This window comes from Chlamydotis macqueenii, chromosome 3 (genome assembly GCF_036417535.1).
Source record: "Chlamydotis macqueenii isolate bChlMac1 chromosome 3, bChlMac1.mat, whole genome shotgun sequence".
Classification (NCBI taxonomy): Eukaryota; Metazoa; Chordata; class Aves; order Otidiformes; family Otididae; genus Chlamydotis; species Chlamydotis macqueenii.
In genome coordinates, this window is record NC_141558.1 from 105,957,623 (window position 1) to 105,981,297 (window position 23,675).

Below are 23,675 nucleotides of genomic sequence, written 5' to 3' on the forward strand. Positions count from 1 at the left end.
GCTGTCACCAACCACCTCCTTGCTCTCCATGTGCCTTAGCATGGTTTCCAGGAGAATCTGCTCCATGACCTTGCCAGGCACAGAGGTGAGGCTGACCGGCCTCTAGTTACCTGGGTCTTCCTTATTCCCCTTTTTAAAAATGGGGGTTATGTTCCCTCTCTTCCAGTCATCGGGGACCTCACCAGACCGCCACGACTTCTCAAATACGATAGCCAGTGGCGTGGCAACTTCATCCGCCAGTTCCCTCAGGACCCACGGATGGATCTCATCAGGACCCAAGGACTTGTGCACCTTCAGGTTCCTTAGATGATCCCAAACCTGCTCTTTGAGTATAATGGGCAGTTCGTAATTCTCGCAGTCCCTGCTTGCACCTTCTACAGCTTGGGTGGTGGGACAGGAACTCTTGTCGGTGAAGACTGAGGCAAAAAAGTCATTGAGAACCTCAGCCTTCTCCATGTCCTGGGTAACCAGGACACCAGTTCCCTTCTGGAGGGGGCCTACATTTTCCCTGGACTTTCTTTTGTCCCCTACGTACCTATAAAAGCTCTTCCTGTTACATTTTATATCCCTGGCCAGATTCAGTTCTGCCAGGGCTTTGGCCTTCCTTACCTTATCCCTGGCCACTCGCGCAGCCTCTTTGTAGTCCTCCCAGGCTACCTGTCCCCACTTCCACCCTCTATAGGCTTCCTTTTTCACTTTCAGTTGGTCCAGGAGCTCCTTACTCTTCCACGCCGGCCTCCTGGCCTTTTTGCCCGACTTGTTTTTCATTGGGATGTACTTCTGCTGAGCTTGGAGGAGGTGCTCCTTGAATATGGACCAACTTTCCTGGGCCCCTCTTCCCTCCTGGGCCCCTCTTCCCTCCAGGGCCACCTCCCATGGCACTTGGCCCATCAGGTCCCTGAAGAGGCCGAAGTCCGCCTTCCTGAAGTCTAGGGCAGAGAGCTTGCTGTGTATTTTCCTTGCTGCCCCGTGGATCTTGAACTCCACCATGTCATGGTCGCTGCAGCCAAGGCTGTCCTTTAGTTTCACATCCCCGACCAGTCCCTCCCTGTTGGTGAGCACAAGGTCCAGCATGGCACCCCTCCTTGTTGGTTCCTCTATCACCTGCAGGAGGAAGTTGTCATCCACGCATTCCAGGAGCCTCCTGGACTGCCTGTGCCCTGCCGTGTTGTCTCTCCAACAGATGTCAGGGTGGTTGAAGTCCCCCATGAGGACCAGGGCCTGTGACCGTGAGGCTGCTCCTATCTGCCTATAGAGCACTTCGTCTGCTCTATCCTCCTGGCCAGGCGGCCTGTAACAGACCCCTACTGTGACGTCCCCTGTCCGTCCCCATCCTCTAATATTGACCCATAAGCTCTCTGTCAGCTCCTCCTCCATCCCCAGGCGGAGCTCCACACACTCCAGCCGGTTGCTGATGTAGAGAGCGACATGTTCACAGTTGACCTTTTAGTGAAGACAGGTTTACGTTTTAGCCTGTTCAGTCTCATCTGCCAATAACAAGGAATTGATGTCAGTTACAGTTTAACACTAGCAGAAGTTTTCTTTTCTTTCTTTTGTTATTTCCAATTTCATCATACTTCGTTTTTTCACTAGAAAGAACTTGCATTATCTAGTGTTTATAGAGAATATTAGCTGCTTGTGGTGGATAAGGACTGCTACTGCTGGAGGAATATGCTTAAAAAAGAAGGGTTGCAGACAAGCTCTTCAAGCTCTTAAAACTAATTTGGGATCCTCAGAGATCGAGTGTGTATTCCACTGGACAGGAAAATTCATTTTGGAAACTGACAGTGGCGAGTGGCTGTATGCAAAAAGAAATCTCAGTGGTGAACACTGCTTACTGCTTTTTAGGAAAGTGTTGGGCTATGGAAAGAACAATCACAACTTCAGATTTATTTCAGATCTCATCTCAGCATTTGTCCTGCCATAGCAGGATGCAACTGTCTAGTTCTCTCTTGTAAGGCAGGTTTTCCATGTCCCTGATTTTACTAATTCTTTCTCAGATCTACTCCCATTTAACATATCTTTCTTGAATAAAGATGTCCAGAATTGTACACAGTATTGCAAATAAGATCTTGCCAGCACTTTTGCAGTACAGTGGTTTTAAAATTGGAAATGCTTGTTTTGCTATGTGCCACCCCACCTGGTATATTCCATAATAATTTTTTTCATGGGTACAGCATGTCATCCTCAGTGATCCTGTCATTAACTAATGAAAGTGACCCTTTTTATTTTATTCTTGTCCTTCTCGATTGAAGAACACCCCACTTAAAGCAGATATTTTTGTTATTAGTCTCTAAACATGACTTACATTTTATAATATTAAATGTGGTTAATACCAATAAAGAGTTATTTTGCTTTCAGAGTATTGTGCAGGTATGCTATATTTTTCTACTTATTACATTTCTTAATCTCTGCTACTAAGTTTCTCAGTAAGAATATAACCTTATGCCATACAATTTAGCTTGTTTTCTTTGTAAATGGTTTTTTAATGTTTCAGTGGACCTGCAAAAGCTATTCAAAGCTCTGTTCATGTTTTGACAAGACATTATGCAATTATTATGAAACACAGAATACAGTGGTATAATTGTAATCTGTTACCTTTCTTTTTAACAGTGTTTTGTAAAAAATAGTCAGTGATGTAATACATCAAGCAAGAAATTATATGGTATGCCTGAATTCCTAAATGTCAATATTATTACAGAACAAGAGTCCTTTTTTTTTTTAAAAAAAAAAAAAAAAAAATTAACCTACCAGTTTGTTGTTCTGCTTTAAAGCTATGAATCAGCAATTTACACCACACCTAAAAAGAAGTCCCATCAACGGATATTGTTATTGCGCTTCAGAGACACTCCTGGAACACATTAAAGTTCATTTCAGAGTGATTGACAATAAGGATAAAATCTGCACACTAGCAGTAATGTCTGTCATCCTTCTACAGACACTATAATCTAGATAGAAGATAGCTACTTGCTTTGCATTATTTGGATGGTTTTGGCGTTAAATTTTCTTCTACTGAGCTTTTCTACTGCTGAATACAGTTGGTTTTGTTTTTTTTTTTTTTCTTTTAATTCTACTCTCTTTATTATTCACAAGTCTTTTGAACAGATTGTAGAAAATGATGGAGATAAGCATTCCTTAAGCTTCAGCTGACCAATGAAGATAAGAGGTTAAGAAATCATTACTAACAACAAATTTAGTCTAGAAAATAGAAGTCTATTTGAGCAAGGACACTGACTAGTTATTTGTCTTGACTGATCATAGAAGGAATAAGGAAATTATCTTAACGTTAACAAAAAGTTTGTTTAGGTGGTATATTAGAAAACAGCTCTTTCTGATTCTAGAGATAGTGAGTTGTAATGATATCTAAGTAGGTAATGAAACCTCTCAAAAGTTTTTAAGGAAGATATGTAAATCTGATGGGGTTGTCTAGATCTATTTGCTCATTTCTCAGTAGTGACTGATGATTACTCTGTGCTCTTACCAGCCGCAAAATTCAGTTGTTGCACTTTCTGATTGCTTATAGTATTCAGAAAGTGCCCACTCAAACAGTTTTTTAATCTTAACTCTAAATTCGCTGCATATTTATAGTGAACATTAAGATTGTAGAACCTTTATCTTTATAAACAGGTATATAATAGAAAGTATTTTTCTCATGTGCACCACGCTGTCAGAAAGCACTTGAATATCTGGCTAAATCCCTCTCAATTTCCAAATGTACTTGTTAAGAACAGAGGGGACTTCAACTATATACCTAAACAGATATTTAAGTGAGTGAGTTCTCCTGAATCATAGCTTTGAGTGGTTGCTATTACCTTGTAGTGTGTAGGGTGTAAAGTACCTTACAGTTACAATTGCACAAATTAAAATCATGAATAATTTCTTTTACTTTCATTCTAAATATTCAGTAGTCCTGAAGTCACAACCCTGCATTATCGGAAATCACAACCCTATTTATAAGAATTTTTCAACAAAGGTTTTTTACTGGTAAATACTGATTTCTTTTAACTGAAATTTAGCAGAAGACTGCCAAGAAAGAAAATATTTCAGAGAATTTTCATCTGGACTATTTCTTGAGTGGAGCATAATATTTTAATGTTTGAAATAGCAAGTTGGTAAGGCTACTTTGGATAATTTGAAGAAGGGACTTAATCCTGAGTTCCCCTGTTACATTGCAATTGGCCATTGCACTCAAAATATTGCTTTTTCCTGTCTCTGCCTTTCAAGTAATCACATTCATATTGCCTTCTTTTTTTTCAAATACAAAATAAAATCAAACTTTGAAACCCTTTAAATTATAACATGTATAAACCTGTATTCCTTTTCTCAGGGTTCATAAAGAGCAGAAAAATCTGCATCAGACTTATTAATTGTGTTGCATTTTTTATTTTGATTTTTCTAACGCTAGAAATATTTTTTCTTAAATCAAAATCTCCATAAAAATAAGATTCATATCCTGACATTTAATGCTATACTTGCAATGACATTATTAAAAGTAGGGACAATATTAATTCAGATTTGAAGACAGAATTAATCTGATCTCTGAATTTCCATGCAGCAAACTGCATTCATCCATACATTCACACTGCCTACAGCATGACGGGACATTTTTAAGTCTCTGGTTAATCAGTAAATAGTTATTTTCATGTTTACATTTTATCTTTATCTAATTTTGCTTTCATATGTGTGAAGACCGCTAGCTTTTGCTAATACATGAATTGCCAGAGTATTAGTTTCCTTATCTTTAGCTATGGTCACCTTTGCAGTCAAAAGTATCTATAATCTCAAAATTGTTGCACAATTTTCAAATACATTAACACTTTCCAATACATATCTTTCTTACATCTGGCATACAGGCCAGATGTTTCCCAGCAATAGTAGAGTATAGGTTTAATATGGCTGCCTCAGAGCTTGGAGTGAAGGTTCTTGGCTTACGCTCTTTCTTCAATATATCTGCTGGTACTACTATCACCACCACCACATATAGTTTCGGTAAGGAATAAAGACAAAAAAAAAAAAATTTTGTACCAAATTAAAAGACTTTGATACTACTGGTTTCACAAGAAAAAGAATGAAGAATGGTAATATTACAGAGCCCAGAGATATATAGAAGTGTTTTAACAGGAAGCTATTTCCATAGTAGTATGATATATACAAAGCAATAAAATACATTGAATAAATATATTTTTATGAACTATACTTATAAGAAGACTTTTCAGAATAGAGTACTGAACATGCTTAAGTAAAAGACTAGGAACTCATTAATGTTTTTTTTAAATTAGACTTTATTAAAAAACTTACAGTAATGCAATAATTTGGTTAGAAAGTGACCTCAGGAGTTTGATTGTACCTGCTCCTAAAAGTAAGGCCACCTTTGAAGTTAGATGAGATTGGATTTGACTTGCTATGTAACTGTTTGTCAAATACAAATTCCTGTAATAAGAGATGCTTCAGAAGTTAGACTATAATAGAACTGCAAGATTCTTCCTTATGAAGAACATCTTACTATATTAGTAAGTGTAACGTGGACAAAAAGTGTCTTGTATGAAGTCATAAAGTGCATGTTGAGTAGTGTTATTTCCAAGTAAAAATGACTTGTTTTCTTCTTTCAGAAAGGATACACATTTATGGCGGAAGCACGTACTGGTGACCTCCCTGTGGAAGCTGGAAAATGGAGGCTCCGCCTCATCGGTTCTCATAGTCCACTCCCATTCCTCTCTCGTGAGGCTGTAAATAATGTCTTTTCTACTAAAGAAATTAAAGACTATTACATACCCAATGACAAGCATGTAATGTTCAGGTAAGTATTGAGAGAAGAATGATTAAATTTTGCTTTTTATGTGGACCATCTCTGACAGAAAAGTATATTCTTTCCTCTTTCTTAGAAGGGGAAAATATTAAAGCTAATATCTGAATTTTATGGACTGTCGATTTTCAATACCAAATTTAACATTTCATTTATGAAAGTGTTATTTTCTGAAATGTTGGCACTGCTTAACGAAGAACAGGTATGAAGTATACAGACTGTAACTTCAAAATCCTAATAGCAGTATTTTCCATTTCTGTAGGCTCAATCTTGAAATCTTATCCATAAGTGAATTACTGAAATGCCATAATACTTTTGGAGGTGCGGAGAAGATAAAAATTTTGATATATTTTTCAGCTATTCAGATAAAGGTTTAAATAAAATCCAGAAATACAATTTATCTTCTGATGTATCAGACCAATTTCCATCTTGCAAGGGTGGAAACCAAAATAGACAGAAAAATTTATATACATTTTATTTTAGCATGCAGATTCTTTTAGGACAATAAATTTAGTTAAAATGCAATGATTTAATTTTTATTAATACTTCTAATATTTATTAAAGTGTATTAAAATAAGTTTTTTCTTGCTTACTTTGAGTTCAAAATTGACCCTGACTATATACTATGCTTAAGTTTTTACACTAAAGGACTACATGCTGCACTAAAACAGATTCCGTGCTTACACTTCATTACATGTGTATATTTTGAAGGTTAATTTTGCAACATTTTGCCTTGATTCCTGATAATTTGTATCAATATCAAACTCTCTTCCTTTATGAGGTTTTTTTTGTTGTTTTTTTTTTTTACCTTCTGATGTCAAAAGTTTTTAAATTTTTTAATTTTAAAATACTTGTATATTTTTTACTCCACGTGTGCTGAATTCAGGATGGTGGTGGTGCTTTTTTGCTTGCTGAGATTAATCTAACAATTTGACTTTATGGACAAAAAGCAAGTAATGTATACAGTTATGTATCACAACAAAATATTACTGAAATTTAATCCTAAAACTCTAATTCTACAATCTTTTAATTCTACAGTCTTTTAAGTTGACTGGAGTAGCAGCTGCTATCAAATGAGTTAGCTCTACCCTTTTGAAAGCAAATATTTCTTTTTTTTCCCTTTTGCTCAATTACTTTTTAATTGAAACAGTTCCCTCATCTGGCTAACCATGTTTTTTAATAAATACTAGTACAGTAGGAGTGCAAGTGTGTATCTGGACATTTGCTAAGGCAGTGAAAAGAAGAAATGGCAAGACCACTCTTTTTTTTTTTTACAGCAGCACTTACTTTGATCATGAGTTGACTGCGCTAAACTTCACTACAGGAAGCTTAGCCCCTCAGATTGAAGGAAAACAATTGACTACAAACTCAATTTTAAGTGTTTGCTTCCAGGTCAGCACAATGTTTAGGTACTTGCAGAAAACAAATGATGGAGTATAGTTGGGTTATATTGCTATAATTTTTTTTCTTGCTCTTTAGGTATTCAGTAAAAGTTGCAGCGTCACATATTGCTACAGTGCAGGTACAAACCTCTAAATCAGACGTGATCATCAAACTACAAGTCCTAGATAACGAGGAAGAAATTGTGAGTGTCACTGGAAAGGGCCATGCAGTCATCCCTGCTTTTAATTTCCTGAGTAATGAAACGCTTCTGAGTTCTCACTGTGAGTATTGTATTCTGTATTTGATAGGGGTTTTTTTTTCATTGAGGGATATACAGTAACTTTAGGTAATCACTGAAAATACTTTTTTTTTCCCCTGCTTTTTCCATGTTTTCCATAATTGCTTTATGATTAAGTGAAATGATGAGCAATGAACAGGAGTCCTTAGTCCTCAGCAATGGGGAAAGGTACCAAAAGGATTGAGTGAAATAAGGTCTCCAGCCTTATTTTATTCCTCTGCCTTTTAGCTTGTTTTGTAACTGTATTGGGTCTGGCTGAGATGGAGTTAATTTTCCCCACAGCAGCCCTCAGAGTGCTGTGCTTTGTATAGGTAGCTAGAAAGGTGTTGATAACACACCAGTGTTTTGGCTACTGCTGAGCAGTGCCCACACAGCATCAAGGCTGTCTCCTCAGCATTCCCCCCTCACCAATAGGCTGGAAGTGGGCAAGGTCTTGGGAAGGGACACAGCCAGGACAGCTGACCCAAACTGACGAAAGGCATATTCCATACCATGTGAGCATACTGAAGCCCTGCTTCCCAGAAAGTGGCTGGACATTGCCTGCTGATGGGAAGTGGAGAATAAATCTTTTGTTTTCCTTTGCTTATGCACACAGCCTTTGCTTTTGCTTTATTAAACTGCCTTTATCTTAAGCCACAAGTTTTTTGCCATCTTATTTTCTCCCTTGTGGTCCTGCTGAGGAGGGGAGTGATAGAGTGGCTTCGTGCGCACCTGATGTCTAGCCAAGGTCAACTCACCACAGTAACTGAGTGGAGTTGTGCAGATAATTGAAGTAGCATCTCAGTCCTGAAAATTTTATGCATATACTTGTCATTGAGAATTGAAATATGTTTTATTTACAAGATCTTGCCTTTATTTGTTTGATTTTAATGTTAAAAAAAATTTCACTGTTAGGAAACTGATACCTAGAGCATGGGACATGGTAGATAATTCACAGATTATGCTGAGCCTCGTGGTTTAAATGCACCATCCTGAGCATCACTCCTTTTAGCAAGTGCACTTTTTATTGACTCCTCATCAATCATATGAGCCCAGAGTATAAGGCAGAAGACTCTTAAATAAACTATATAGTATTTATCCTTAAGAAAAACTCTCAATTTTTGATTCTACCTCTGCTACAGCTTCACAATGATATTCATGGAAATAGAAGACACTGAAGGAACAGCTACTTGCCCCAGACTTACATAAAAGCCCATTATGCTGTTGTCAGTTCTTTAGGATAGAAACTGAAATACTGCGAAAAAGTTATCCTTTATGGGAATACTTTAATTCAAACAAAATTTCTTTTGAGATAAATTTATTTGAAAGTTACAGCAAACATCTCACTCATTTTTTGTATGAGTGACTGAATCTGAGAAGATTATTTGCTCCAAATTTTTTCTCTTTTTTTTTCTTTTATTTTTTAAAACATTTATTGCCATTCATTACATTGCAATCTTGTCAGCTCAGGTCTTGTTAAAGGTGAGAACCAGTGTGTGTTCAAAGGTCATCTTTAATAAGTATGCTAAAATTCATGTATTTTCTCAAAGTACTTTGAAACTACTGATTGTACCTAACAAAAATTCAGCTGGCACCAGTAAAAACTAGCTCTCTGTAGACCAGCAAACTACCACTCTGAATCTACTGTGTGATCCAGCCTGGCAGCATATAAATAAAGGGACAGGGAGGTAAAGAAAATGAAACCAAACTCTTTTAGTGGCACCTAGTGCCACAAGACAAGAGGCAATGGGAACAAACTGAAATCTAGAAAATACAATTTAAGCATTTTAAAAGGTGATTTGGAGGGGGGAGGGTTGTTTGGTTTTGTTTTTTGTTTTGTTTCATTTTTACTCTCAGTATGTCAAACACTGGAACAGGTTGCCCAGAGAGGTTTTGCAGTTTTCATCCGTGGAGATAACCAAAACCCAGCTGGACATGGCCATGAGCAACCTGCCCTAGCTGACCCTGCTTTTAGCAATGGGGTTGAACTAAATGACCTCCAGAGGTGTCTTCCAGGCTCTGCCAGGACCACTCAGCCTCCTGTGATTCTGTGATATCAGTTAGTAGTTAAGGCTTATGGGATTTTTTTTTTTTTCCCCCTTAATGAGACCTTAATGAGACAAATAATCCAGTTTCCTTGGATGTGCTGTCCAACTGAATGGGTATTCATTTACAGCTTCACTTCCAGGCTTTCAGAAGTTAGAGCTCTGCCAAATGCTGTATTCAAGAGTTACAGTCAGACAACATCAGCTGTCTCTTACTGGCTTATTTATTGTTTGGTAACATTAGGGCTGGGCTACTATAGAAGCTAAAAAAAAACTGTAATGAAAATTTTGTCATCTGAAAGTACACCCTGCCAGCTGATTGACATTTATTTTGAAGTTCTGTTCAATTTTACTGTTTAGAAGCAATAAATAGAACTTAATGAAGGACATAATTCTTAGGCATATTTTCAACAGTTGTCCCTGTAGGTCATTTTTAACAAAAATGAAGAACCTTCTACCTGTTTCTGCTACACTACTTCTACGTAATAGATTTTGGATGCTGCTGCCATGCTGTCTTAACTTCTTTCATAATCTCCATTTGTTTCGCTGTTACCTGTACACTTCACTTCTTAATCAAGCAATTTATTTGTTTGTAAGATCGTGTACTATTTTGAATTTTTCATTATATCTATGGCTTTCATTTTGAAAACGTGTATTCTGCCTAAGCATTACAAGTTTGCTTAAATAAAGCAGCTTTTTATAAGGAAACAAGTCAGCTACTGTGCTCTCCATGGATACCACTATACATGAATGTTGTAAGATATCAAAGTGTTCAGTCCTTTTATGAAGACTTTAATATAATAAATATTCTGTAAATCAATCAATTTATGCCTGTTTGAGCATAGTCAGAAGCTAAGGCAAAGACAAATTATTCAAATACCAGTTTATTGCTTTGCTAAAGCCCAAAATAGCTTCATATTTCAGTGCTCACCTCTACTATTTTGAACTGTGTAGTTTTCTAACATGATTCTTTGGAAAGATGTTTTCTCTGAATTTCCAGTGCTGAGTGGGAAAAAGAACTAATTTAATCATGTTTATGAAACATTTTGATTTCCATCTCAAGTGCACCTTGTTATTACCAGAAATGTAAAATTATATACTATGGAGACCATGCTCTTAAAGTGTAATTCATCAGTTGAAAATGTTGTGGTTTTAAAAGAAGTCATGGAGAAGCTGTCATGATTCTGTGACTGAATTGCCAAGATAATCAGTAGCTATTTTTGGTTACTGGTTTTGGAATGTGGGAGTGGATTAGTAAACTTAATAGTAGACTGATGGAAATAGAAGCAGGAGAGCTATAAGACAGCTCAGATTAGAGTAAGCATCACAAATACTTGAAATAATTTGCCAAGTTACCCTCAGTAAAGTGAAGAAGAAACTTTATTTCAGGAAACTGGCTTGTTGGCAAAGATCATAATTTGAAGACTGAAATAAGTTAAAAGGCACAATCAGGTGAAAGAGCAGAGAAACGTGTTCTAAAAGATGCTGGAAGGGAGAGGATGGGGCAGAATAACTAAGGGGAATATTTTGTCTTTGCTAGTCTAGCAGGAGACATACACGAGAAGATGCTCAGAAATCACACATTAGGCTTTTATCTCTTATTCTTATGTGCTGTGATAAGAAAATTACTAATCAGAAACCACTGCTAGACTGTCAGCTCCAACCTTGTTGGTTAAGCAAGACACAACCCTCACATTTGAGTCCTATTCAATATCATGCATGTTTTGCCTCTCATCGAATTGTTTGCTGTGTTGACAGAAGTATTCTTAAATGAAATTATTGTGCAAGCATCACCAATAAGATGTTATCCCCCTTTCCCACCCACAATCTGTTAATTCATCTCCAGTCACAGCTGTTTTATAAATGTCTTATATAGCTCAAAACCAACATTCAGTCAATTGATTTTGAATATATTTGCCTCTTCTGAGATGTAGCAGATGACTTGGACCTTGAACAATCGCTTGCCGATAAAGGAGTTACATATTGGCATGTTGCAAGCACAGTTTTTGTTGATAAAAGCACAGCAGTCCTGTAGGACAGATGGACAAGCGAGCGCTCATAATCCTTTTATTTTCCATAGTAGGAGTCTGATACAATCCAGTTTTAAAGCATCAAAATCTCATTCAGATATTTGTTTGAATCTGGACAAGGTGGGTACGAGCTCCTTCTATGCAGAGCTTTGCTTTGGAAAACCAAGATTGAATATTCATGTATGCAGGAAGAAAAGCAATTTGGTGTCACAGCACCATCTGGTGACCATTGCTAGAACTAGTATTTGGTTGTGTGTTCATTTTTGGGAACTTTTCCAAGTCACCTTTCCAGCAAGGGCAAAATAAGGCTTATGGAGGATTCCACTATTCTGAGCTGAGTTACCTTCATGGCAGGATCATCCTCTGGGCAAACCATTATAGAATTCTTCAAGTTTAGGAGAGAAATAAGAGGAGGATAGTGAGGCTAATTATAGCCTAGAGAATACAACCTCCCTTGAAACCCACTACCTTGATAGGTAGAGGTAGGCTTCTATCCCTACTTCAGAGGGAAGTGCACAGTTCCTAAAGCTCAGAAATCAGACCTCCTGGAGAGGAACCCACCTCTCTGTTAACTGCAAGGAGTACATTTAGTTGGCCTCCCTGCTTTAAAGCTATATTTTTGTAAATTATTTGCACTGCCCCTTGATAACAGTGCTCAGGCAGGCATTGAAGCTCCTTCCTGACTAGAAAGTTTCATACAAATATTGCAAGTGGTACCCTAAAGGCAAGTTACCCAATTGGAAAATATCTGTATGTAGAGTTATTCTTCCATTGGAATCCAAGTTGTTTCTTTGCATCAGGTTTTCATACAGATGTAAGAGAACATGCAAGACTGGTCTCTGGATAATGTTTCTTCATCATCCAAATGCACTTCTATTGAGTGAAAGCCTCATGATTATGGTTCCCTCTGATGAAAGACTTGATAATCTAACCACTATGAGTTATATCTTCTCTCATCTTCACAGAATGGGAAGCTAACCAATACCTGGAAAGCTCAGCAGGCTCTACTTGAGTGAGAAACTATTCCAGAGATACATGCTTGCTTAGGCATATCTTTTACAAAACAACACCGACAGAGTTGTATCTCTCTCAAAAATGGGTTAGAAGGAACCAAGTGTTGTCTTCTGAGTTTCTCTCACAGACCTTACCATAAGGATAGCAAGAGGGATAGCTCAGGTGCTAAAGATTCTGGATGTCATGCAGAAGAGCAACTCATAGCTTGTGATAAGGAGTTTGAAATATCTTGAAGAAAGCATCTCTGCAAGGTCTTGTTTTTATTTCCTGATTTCTGCTGATTTTCTTAGGAAAAAGGAAGCACTGCCTTATGCAGAGGAAAGATGCGATAGCAGGTGTTCCGTGGCATTTGACTTCCATCAGAAACAGTATTCCCTGGCTCCCTTTGAGTTTCTAGTGCCACATTTAACGTTTTATTTGGCATTTATACCCTGACACAACACCTGTAAAATTTGCTGAATCTGGTCTAACAGTCCTGTCAGCTCCTGTGAACTTCCCTGGATATTTTGTCAACACAGGTGAAAGTCAGTGCATTTTTCTTTTGAAGTGTTGCGATGATACAGTACCATTCTTTGCTTCTACAAGAAACCTTGGGAAGAGGAAAGACTTCTGTCCTCAGTGAACTCAAAAAGATATCTCTTTCTCAGTTGTTGGTCCAGCTATTGTTACTGTAACACGGGTGAAGTTGCTTCCCCAGAGGTGTTATTTTTGCCCTCATTCAATTTTCTATGAGATGTTCCCTTTTAGAATTCTCTTTCCTTTCTCTGTAGACCTTCAGGCAAGACAATATCATCGATTTCAGCAGCACTAGAAATGGACAGAAGTTTATGTTTTCTGGATTAATACTTCTGTTGCAGCACATTTTTGGTTTCAGTTTTTCCACATTAATACCTTCCTTAGGAGACAATGACACAACTTCATAAATGATGGACCGCAAACAGTTCTGTAGCTCCTTTCCAGACTGACTTTTTCTAAACTTCAGTCAGCTATGATCTTTGTGTCAGGCTTACATAAGAGACTTTGTGTAGGAGTTGCCAGAACTGTGGCCAATGCACCTCTCCCCTCCTTCCACAGTTGTACACGATTTATTAAATTAGGTGAGCTACACAGGGACCTCATCTTACAGGGCACAAGGCTATTTGTATTGTGTAATATATAGTGTGGTGCTGTGGTGGTCAGTGTGGGAAAAAAGTCTGGGGTTTGGCGGGGGGGGGGGGGATGCAAGCTTCATAAACAGTAACAACAGTTATATATACAATCTTTCAAATTTCTCATTATTTACTTTGAAGAGATTTGTGATTTGCACACAGAATGAAATCAGGATAGTATTTGGAATAAGCATAATTTCTACTGGAAACTTGTAAGCACAACACAGCATAAGAAAATTGACTATGGTAATTCTTCTTTCTCATAGTTTCTGGGGGCATCTGTTTATCTCATACTAATAAACCATAGAATTTCTAGAAATTAACACTGATGTTTTTTATCATCTTGCAGCAAGCAAAACCCAGATTATTCAAAGTAGTACAAAGAAGGAAACAGAAACTGGAGGATCCAAAAAAAAAGGTCATATTTCATCTTCAAAGGACACCAAAACTTCTTTAAAGGCAGGACTTGTACGAGAATGTCCTCCTATACTAGAAGATGAATCTTTCCTCTTGAAAAACACTCAAAATAATGATGGAAATCCACAACAAGTAAGAGATTCAAAATCTTTACCTTGAGATTTGGAAAAAAAAAACCAACCAAACAAACAATGAAGGGGTATTGATAATTCTTTTGGTATATGTGGAGATCTGATATCCTGAGGCAAGAAAAAGGAATCCAAAATTAAGATTGTTGATAGCTTCTGAATGAGGCTATGGAGAAGGATAATGTACATATATGAATAACCAAATAACAATGGGTCATTCTTGTTTTCAAATCAAGGTGATATATTCAAGCTTTAAATGTTCTTCATTTGCCAAATCCAATTCAAGTATAGTATAACTTTCAGCTAAGGGCCAAAAACTACCAGTAATGAAGTTAAACTGATGCTTCAATGTGAGTTTTCTTTGAAATATGATATAAGAGAAGGCCATCATTAATAGTTTTAATAGAAAAACACCTATTTCCAGGCAGCTGAAAGCTTTAGTAACACACACACAATAGCTGCTACTTAAGCCAAGCTTTGCAGGGAGGAATGTCAAAAACATGGATTTTTCTTGACTTCACCTAGTATTATTCATCTATCTTAGAAAAATAATATTTATTTTCTAAAGCAGTTCTTGTTTCTCTATCTCCAAGTGTTTCTCTACTGTAATTTTTCCTGATAATTGAGTTCAATTGCAACAAAGTATTCCAAGGGGAGAAAAAAAAAATATTATTGAGAAATAAATTCCAGGCTTGTTCCTTTGACTCAGAACTGGCTTTAAAATTTGGAAAGAGAATCATTTCCTGTTCAGTGTAGACCGTATTTAAAATAACCCATGGACCCTGTCACCTCTACCTCAAATTAAGACATTATTGAGTGCTAGTATTAGGGCTCAAAGCCTGTAGTAGATCTTAAAATCAAAGATAAAAGTCTTTGTTTTAGCATGTGGCATACATAGGAAAGTTACATGGAACTCTTAAAGGAATGTAGTTCCTTATTGTATAACCCAGTTTAGTTTCACTTGATAAACATGAGTAATTGTTTATTTTCACAGGAATTAAAAGAAAATTTGTGGAATTAGCACTAATATTTTAAGCTTCTTGTGAATACTGTAATGTGCAAGCTTGTAAATTAATTATTTTATTTGGTGAGTTCAATAGTTTGTGGTTTACTAACCTACAGGACTTTTGAATATTTACTATCGTTGTTATGTCTTCAGCATGTTAAAATATTGCATTTTCTTTCACAGTCTCACAAGTATATCATACAAGTGTTGGTGCTGTATAATAGTTGGCCGCTTACTGAGAGTGAGTCTCTGTTTGTTCAGGAACTGAAAGAAAAGGAGAAAAATGAAATCAAAGGTAGGTCAGTCTAAGTATGTATTTAGTCAAATGCATTACGTTACTGATTTTAAAAAATGTTATATTGCTACAAGCCAAGACCACATGACTACTTTTTCTTTTATTCATTGCTTGAGTGAAATAATTATGCAACAAAGCTCTTTGTTCTGTGGTTCATAGAAATGAAGTTTGATTGCATGCTTCTATACCTTCTGTTCACAAATTATATAAAAAATCAAAGAATACTCTGCAAAACTCACCTGAGCTTGTTAAGACTCAACTTTAGGTAGGGATCTAGAACAGTTGTAGAAGTATGACTGCTTCTACAGTCAGAGAGATCGATGAAATGTAATATAAAGGCACAGTGCCCTGACAAAGTATATCCAAACATAGGCATTTCTACTGAAACCAGAGAAACATGCCAGCTGATAATTTAAGAAAATGCACTGACAAGAGGGACTAAAAAGGCGTGGTTTGGGATATGTACTGCTAGGAGAAGAATTTAGGCAGGAGGCAAGACTAGGAAATGGCCCAAGGGCAGGCTGTGTATTCAAGCCAGGAAGGGGACAGAGAAATTACAGAAGTATTTTTCCAGATTCTCTTCGTATTTCTTGTTAAGAGATAGAAAAATAAACCAAAACAAAAACCCCACATATGAAAAGTGCTTAGAATACTAGTCAGTATCCTAGAAGTTAGATAAATATATCATATTTGCTTATCCTTTTACAACTAGGGCTGACACAGAACTATTTAGATTTTAATTATGTTAGAGGAAAATTTATGATGCTGGCTCCAACAGCCTGAGAGAGGCGATGCTGGTGCTGTGTCATGTCCCCAGGTCCAACTGTTAGTGAGGCTGAAGATGCAGTCCCAGCAGGCACATGCGCACAGAACACATACACGCACTACGTACACACATACATACATAGCCAGCCACACATATCACAGACAGACAGTCAGAGCACTCTGTACGTGTCTGTGTAAATATATATAATGTGGATCCTTCCAGCAGCTGTACTTAGTCTGCCCAGTAGCTGTCCCTGGATCCCATATGAGCTCCTGAGGCTGCAGCAGTACTCCAGCTGCTGGCGCAGACCATCACACACATACGCATGCACGCAGCTGACTCCCCTGTGCTCTCACCCCTAGATTCCTACAGAACCTAAAATACTGTTTTCCATCATTCAGTAGATTTCCCATATCATTAATCTTAAAGTTTTATAACTCAATTTTTAAAATATAAGGTAAGGAGAAATTATTTGCATTATCCTTCCTCATATATATACACTTGCTAATACCCTTAAATTTTCTTAGGAAGATTTGATCTTTATTTATTAGTGGTATTTCTCACTTCTTACACTGGTTACATATTAATTTTTAAATGCCTGATCGTATTTTTTTTTTAATTTCTATTACCCTGGACTGAAGTCAGATTCATCAGCAGTAATTGCTGACATATATTATTTCATTTCTTGCTTTTAAGATGAGTACAACATTTGAGATTTTTGCTATGTTTTTTTCAGCTAGCATTACAGAACTTTACAAAGATATATTTTGTTGATTTACTATAGTTCCTAGTTATTTTTAGTAATATTTGAGGAGGTAAGTCATGTAGCCTTACAGACTGGCATATAGCTTTTTTTTTTTTTTTGTGGTGATTTCACCTGCTTTTAGTTCGTTGCGTTCTTCACAAAATCATTTTTTCTTCCTGTATGACTCCATGTATTCTTCTCATTTTCCCTTGAACAAAAAGTTAGACTACTTCTAACAACAGACACCCTATTACATTGCCTGATCTTTCTGAGTTGGCTACATAGTAAAAGCTTGCACTTACACACCAGTAGCAGTTAAACTGTGTAGCAGTTAAACCAGTAGCATGACTGGTGTTTTATCCTTTCATATAGCTGTCACCATGGTCTGTAAAACTGCAGGTCAAGAGAGGTCACTTAATCTCCAAGTTTCTTCACTAGTTCTCAGTCGTTGTTACTGAAGTTTGTCAATGCTGTGAGTATTCCCATGTTTTGTTCAAGGCAGCAGCATTCCAGTTCATAGCTTCCCCTTTCCATGTTAGCTGATGCTTTGGCTTATTTGCAGTCAAGCCACAGTGATAACAAGCACTTTCCTTCTAGAATTCTTTTTAAATGTTGTGATTTCTGTGTCCTCTCGTAATTGGTGCCTTTCAAAGTAACCCAAATCCTTTTCACAACTCATGAACTGGGTGTTTCTCTTTATACAAGGATACCAACAGATTGCCCAGGCCACCAACAGAGTTTCAAAACAACATATATCATCAAGTTTAAACACCTACACTTACTGTATTTACTACTTAGCATTTATTTTATGTATCTCTATTAACAGCAATATTTATCTGGAGTGCTTACTATAAGTATGTATTGTGGAAAAAACAATATTTAATCTTTGAATCCTTTTCTGATTGTGAACTAGTCTTCAAGCAACTTGAAAACTGAGCATTACCATTTAAAGCTGCCAGCACCAATTGCCAAACATGCAATTCATATAATAGCAATGTTGATGTGTTACCAAAAAGGCAGCCTCTCACTATGTGACTTTTTAAGAAAGGTGGAAAACTTACAAATTTTACAAACTTAGAAAATTTACAAATTTTCACCATTTCAGGTATCACTTTTTCACGTAAGACAACAGTGCCATCTGGAGTTAGTTTTGTATTAAAGCAAATTTCTCATGGTACAAGCATATTTCAGCTTTGTATTAGCATTTACTAAAGCCTTTTAAACTAGTCTCCCTTTAAATGAAGACCTGTGATATTACAATATCAATATTCACTCATATTATAAATATTTATTAAGAACATTTTTGAAGAAAGTAATTTCTCTGACATACAGATGCTATGATAACTTTGTATTTTGTATTTGTTGATGTTTGTTATTTTCTTTCTTCAAAATCCTTAATACTGCAGTTTGGCAATATTAGTAAAAAGAACTGTGTTAGCAGACGCTATTTCATGACTAACATTTAGTCATATTTATTATATATGCAATCTCATTAAATGTTTTATTAAAGAGTACATTGCACAAACAAAACATTAAAAAGGCATTAACCAGGAAAACAAAAGTACACAGAAATTAGAAAGTGCCAGATAGTTTATTATTTATAGTCTTCATTCTTTTCTCTCTCTTTTTTTTTTTTTTTCCCCTTCCATTGGGAACTCTTAACGGGACAAGGCTTCAATGGAAAATTAGTAAAAAGAAGTAAGGTCTGGATCTTAGCAGGCAGTCTTGCAACTGCTAATATCATTTTAAGTTGCTTGACTGTGTGCACAAACTTATTTTAAGATTCATTTTGTCTCTATGATTTTCAGGTGTTGCCTTTTCGGGTTATCTGGTTTACTTTTCTTGTGGTAAGATCAGAAGTTTTATTGTGCAACTGTCACAACCCAGAGCTGAATCATCAGCGTGCACTGAATGCTGACTGCAGCATGTATTTTATATATTGCCTCAAGTTAACTCAAGAGTATTGGGCGTTGATGAGAGAAGACCCTCTATCCACCTGGGAGGGATAGAGCAGGGGGAGATAGGGCACCCAGCACAGGCAGTAGAGGTAGATTTGAAAAGGCAGGACAAGTAGTATCCTTTGTAATATTCCTTTTTTTCTCCTCCAGAGCTGGGAAAGTTTCTCCCACAGGTTTTCTGTTCCCACAGGAGAACTTGCTGGCTCATGCCAAGGGCAGGATTTCATGAGATGATGAACAAGATGTTCAGTTCTCCCTCTCTTTATCTCTTTCCCTCTTTGCCTGTCTGTAGTGATTAATCACTTGCCTGGTTTTCAGTGATAAAATAGGCCACTGAGGACAGATGACGGTGCTAGAGTTTAAAGACCTGTAGACCTCTAAGCCATGCTCTAACCCCATTACTGCAGCCATATTGGTGGTTCGCTTCTGTCCTGGTGTATTTTTACTGCAACTTCTGTGTCTGGATGAGCCCAACTTTGGAAAGATTTTTGACATTGTTGTCTGTTGAGAATCCTCCTGAGAGTCCAGTCACAGACAGAAAAAGCAACATCAGAACTTCTTGGTCATTCCCACCAAATCTGAAAGTCTCTCATGGGGCAAGTAACAATCAATTTGGCTAACTACTAGGTAATCCCACTAAATGCTCAGAGCCTATTTCAGATAGTGGGAGCATGATATCTTCTCAAAGAAAACTTTAAAAGACTCCTCTGTGTTTAAACTATGAATAAGATACATTCCCTTGAATTTCATAAATCAGGAGTAGTTGTCTATCTTGCCTAAAAAGAGAGTTGTTGTATCTCAATCTGAAGTTACGAGTTTCAGATAGGAATTATCTGATGTAATTATTTACATAAAACCGTATAAACTACGACAGCTTGTCATAGACAGGACATCAGACTGGATGATCACTATGTTCCCTTCTGGCATTAGACTAAATGAATCTCTTTTTATATAAGTAAATAATTTAAAAGTGGTAGAGAAGCTAATTTTAAGAGCTACTATCAGCTGTTTGTCATCACTGTCAATTAGTGTGATGCTCAAGCTTTTCTTGGTGCCGTACACATATAATAACTGCCACTGAGAGTTTGTGATGATTGATGCATAAGCTGTGAGCTGGAATGGCCTTTTACTTTCTGTATCATCTCCCTGCCTGTCTTCTTATCACATCCCATACAAAGCATTTGCCTGGCTTTGACCTTGGACAAGCCCCAAGGAACTACTCACATCTCCCCCATCAGTGGGCTGCATGCTATAGTGCCAAACTGCAGCCACTGCCCCCTCCAGCAACATCTGGAGTATGATCCCAAAACTGGGGAGACTGCCTGCTCTGCTGAAGGAGGGAGGAGGGCTGGGGGAACCTGGAAAGTGCAGCTTACTGTTAGTGAAGAGAGCTCAACTGAATCCTGCCCTAAGCCTTCATCTCTGGAGTAAAAGCAGGATACCTCCTTTTTAGCCCTGTCATTTCATATGCTTGTTTGTTAGGTACTAACTTCTCAGTGTATGCAATAAGTCCAGAGCATCAAAAGGTTAAAATTCAGAGTTGTAAAATATTTATAGAAGCCAGACATGGCTTGTGGTGTACCATGACATAAAAAAATCTTTGTCTGTTATCGTGTAGCTAATAACACTTAATGTCTCCTGAGTGTTTGTATAAACAGTAAATAATTTATCTTTAAAAATTAATAATTCCCTGAATAATACATGTACACCAGCCTGATTTTTAGTGCTAATATGTTATGATAATGTGAAATTAAATGGAAAGCCATTTATGTAATGATATTATAACTTCAAATAGTGTCATCACTATTTATTATATATTTGCATTTCCTCTGGAGTTGTTTTACTATCTTCAATATTTGTGGAGACTGCTTTAATTTTTGCTTTCATTCTTAAATGTATGCTTTGGTAGCACTGAATCAATTTAAGCTTAGAACTTTGGTGCCATTGTACATTATTTAAGAAGCTTGGGGAGATAAGAATAATACAATTTATACATAAACATATGTATAATGTGTGATGTAATACACATATATATCATATAATATATATTTGTATGCATAATTATATGTGTACTATAAATACATTTTTATATATTTAATATTTACAGTTTTATATATCCAGATAACCTTAGCCATGACATTGCAGATCTAATCCAAAGCTCCTTAAAGCCAGTGAAATATCTTCAGTGCACTTTGGATCAAATTATGCAGCACAGTGATGTGTCCCCAGTGGAAAGAAATTAGAAAAGCATAGCATTAAGTGAAAGTTACCTTGTTATTATTGTCAGGTAGTAAAACAGCCACTCATTTCTAAGAGAAATCCAAATCCCCTGCTTTATTGTATCGACTAAATCTAGGTTTTCAGCATTTGTTTTAATGTTTCAAGCAGTATGAAGGTTGGAGGGAAACTGAGATTTCAGACTCAGATCTTTAATCTTTCTCATAGTGTTGTGAGTCTATTCCACATTGTTTCAATTGCCATGTTCCTTATGCTATTAAAGCTATATGATATTACTGCCTTTATTTATTTATTTTAACAGAATACGACATGCAAAAAGTCTTGTTAACAGCTCCGACCAGCTAAGACAGTGCAGAATAAGTGTTACAAATGTCAATTCTTAGTATCTTTAATTCAAACATATAGCATACATACTGCATACGTATGTACTGGTAAAATAATTAATCCAAGAGGTTCTCAGATAGTTCCGAGAATGACAATTTTGAAGTTCTTAAAAATGCATCAAATCTCAAGTGTGTTTCTTTGCCTTAACTTCCTTGCATTTTTGGTGGGGCATATCCTCCCTTCTGCTCTTCGCACTTGCAGGCTTACAAAGATATGAGACAGTGAGAACATTGATTCTACCTACTTTGAGCTTTTCACCTGCCTGGTGCATAACGCTGACAGAGATTGTATTAGAGCATATAAGAGAGGTGAGGGTCAGACTGATTCTGTACATTGCAGTCTTTGGACTGACCCATACAGAAGGCAACGATGCAGTGACTGACGTGCAGGGACCATGGCAAATTCACACTTAAGCCCTGGGTAAAGCGCTCTTTAGAACAGATAAGGCTGTTAAAATATGTCCACCTTGTAAGTCTGTTTTTAAAAGTTAGAATCATAAAATCTTTAAGGTTGGAAAAGACCTCCAAGATCATCAAGTTGCTTTGTCCCCAAATTCTTTCTCGGTCCAACAATAAATGTTAGTGTAGTACTTGAAAGTTTCAACCAATTAAATTACTTTTCTTTGTCTTTTTGTATGGCTGTTTTGTGCTGTTATTCCACCCTGGAATATTTATGGATGACAATGGTATAATCTAATTCATCATGCATTGTAACTACATCTGAATAGTATATGGGGAAAAGCATGAGGAGGTCAATTATGTTCAAGGACAAAAGTCTGCAAATATTCCTAAATCAACTAGAAAACCAAAAGATAAAGCATCTGAGAAGACAGAAAAAGAGAAGTTCAATAGACGAAGAGGATCAGTTGTATCTCTTGCATCTCGACCTGAATCTCAGGTGAGAACAAAGCTAAAAACTGGGTTTGCTGAATGTACCATCATTGTACTGAGTGAAAAGATATTTTCAGGTCTGCAGATCAGTATTACTAGCACTTCTAGTGTATTCCTTGCATTTCTCTATGTCCTGTTTTGCCACCTTTTTATCTTGACACCTGAGAGAGACTGAATTACGCATATAAAAGACATGCATCCTGCATTTAGACATGTGATGTGCTCATTTCTTTGTTTATGCATAAAGCAACTACTCGTTTAAGTAGTGCAAAGTAAAAGAAGGAAGGGAAGGAAAGGAAAAAAGCTGGGCAGGGAGAGAAGACAATTGCATGAAAAACTGCTGCAAAATACTCTTGTTCAGACAGGCTGTTCAGAAGAACTGGGAGTGTGGAGCATGCTGAACGGGAGTGGGTGAAAGCATGTAAACAAAATACCTCAAAGAGCTTCTAGACATTGCAAAGTAATTTTCCTTTCCTTTGGTAGCCACTGCTTGTGTAGTAATGCATGTCAAAGTCTATCAATGTATAATGTGTATCAGACGGGAAAATTACCAGGATACAGAAGCAAAACTTCATCCTAAATAGTGGCAGTAGATGGATACCAATACATTATGATACTTCATTTTCAGCAAGCTGCTTTAAACAAACCGTACTGGACTTTACGTCTAGTTAGTGAACAGCGAGAGGCAGACATTCTGGAGGTAAAGAAAGACACTCAGCGAGTACATGAGATCAGAGCCATGAAGCAAGCATGGGAGTCTGCAGAGCCGGGAAGAGCTGTCAAGGTAACATCAGAGTGCAATCTTTGCAGGAAGTTTCTTCACAGTTCTGCTGTGATAGTACAGCAGTTGCCACAGCAGAGACCTGACTTCATATGGTTGGCCTCTTCCACTCTGTGGAAGACAGGAAATTTTACACAGATTAAAGAATCAAAAGGGATTATATGCATGACTCCTGGGCAGAAATCCAGATCATCTACTTCAGACTTCTGAGGATCACTAAGACTTTAGATTCTACTTTACAAAACAGAGAAAAGTTTCCCCTTAGAAAGCCCACTACCTCTATGCAATTGCAAAGCTGCTACTCATGACAAGTTTAATGTTTAGCATGAACAGATGCTAGTGAGCAACACACTGTTATAAAAATGCC

General features: G+C 37.0%; 1 protein-coding gene across 1 annotated transcript in view; it reads left to right on the plus strand.

Moving 5' to 3' along the window:
- The window catches only part of ADGB (androglobin), a 125,186-nt gene that overhangs the window by 93,761 nt on the left and 7,750 nt on the right, over positions 1-23,675 (plus strand). Inside the window, exons 28-33 of the mRNA XM_086744625.1 lie at positions 5,610-5,797; positions 7,283-7,467; positions 14,050-14,249; positions 15,435-15,546; positions 22,365-22,534; positions 23,156-23,311. Coding sequence (XP_086600751.1) covers positions 5,610-5,797; positions 7,283-7,467; positions 14,050-14,249; positions 15,435-15,546; positions 22,365-22,534; positions 23,156-23,311 — 1,011 coding nt within the window. The remainder of the gene's footprint in view (positions 1-5,609; positions 5,798-7,282; positions 7,468-14,049; positions 14,250-15,434; positions 15,547-22,364; positions 22,535-23,155; positions 23,312-23,675) is intronic.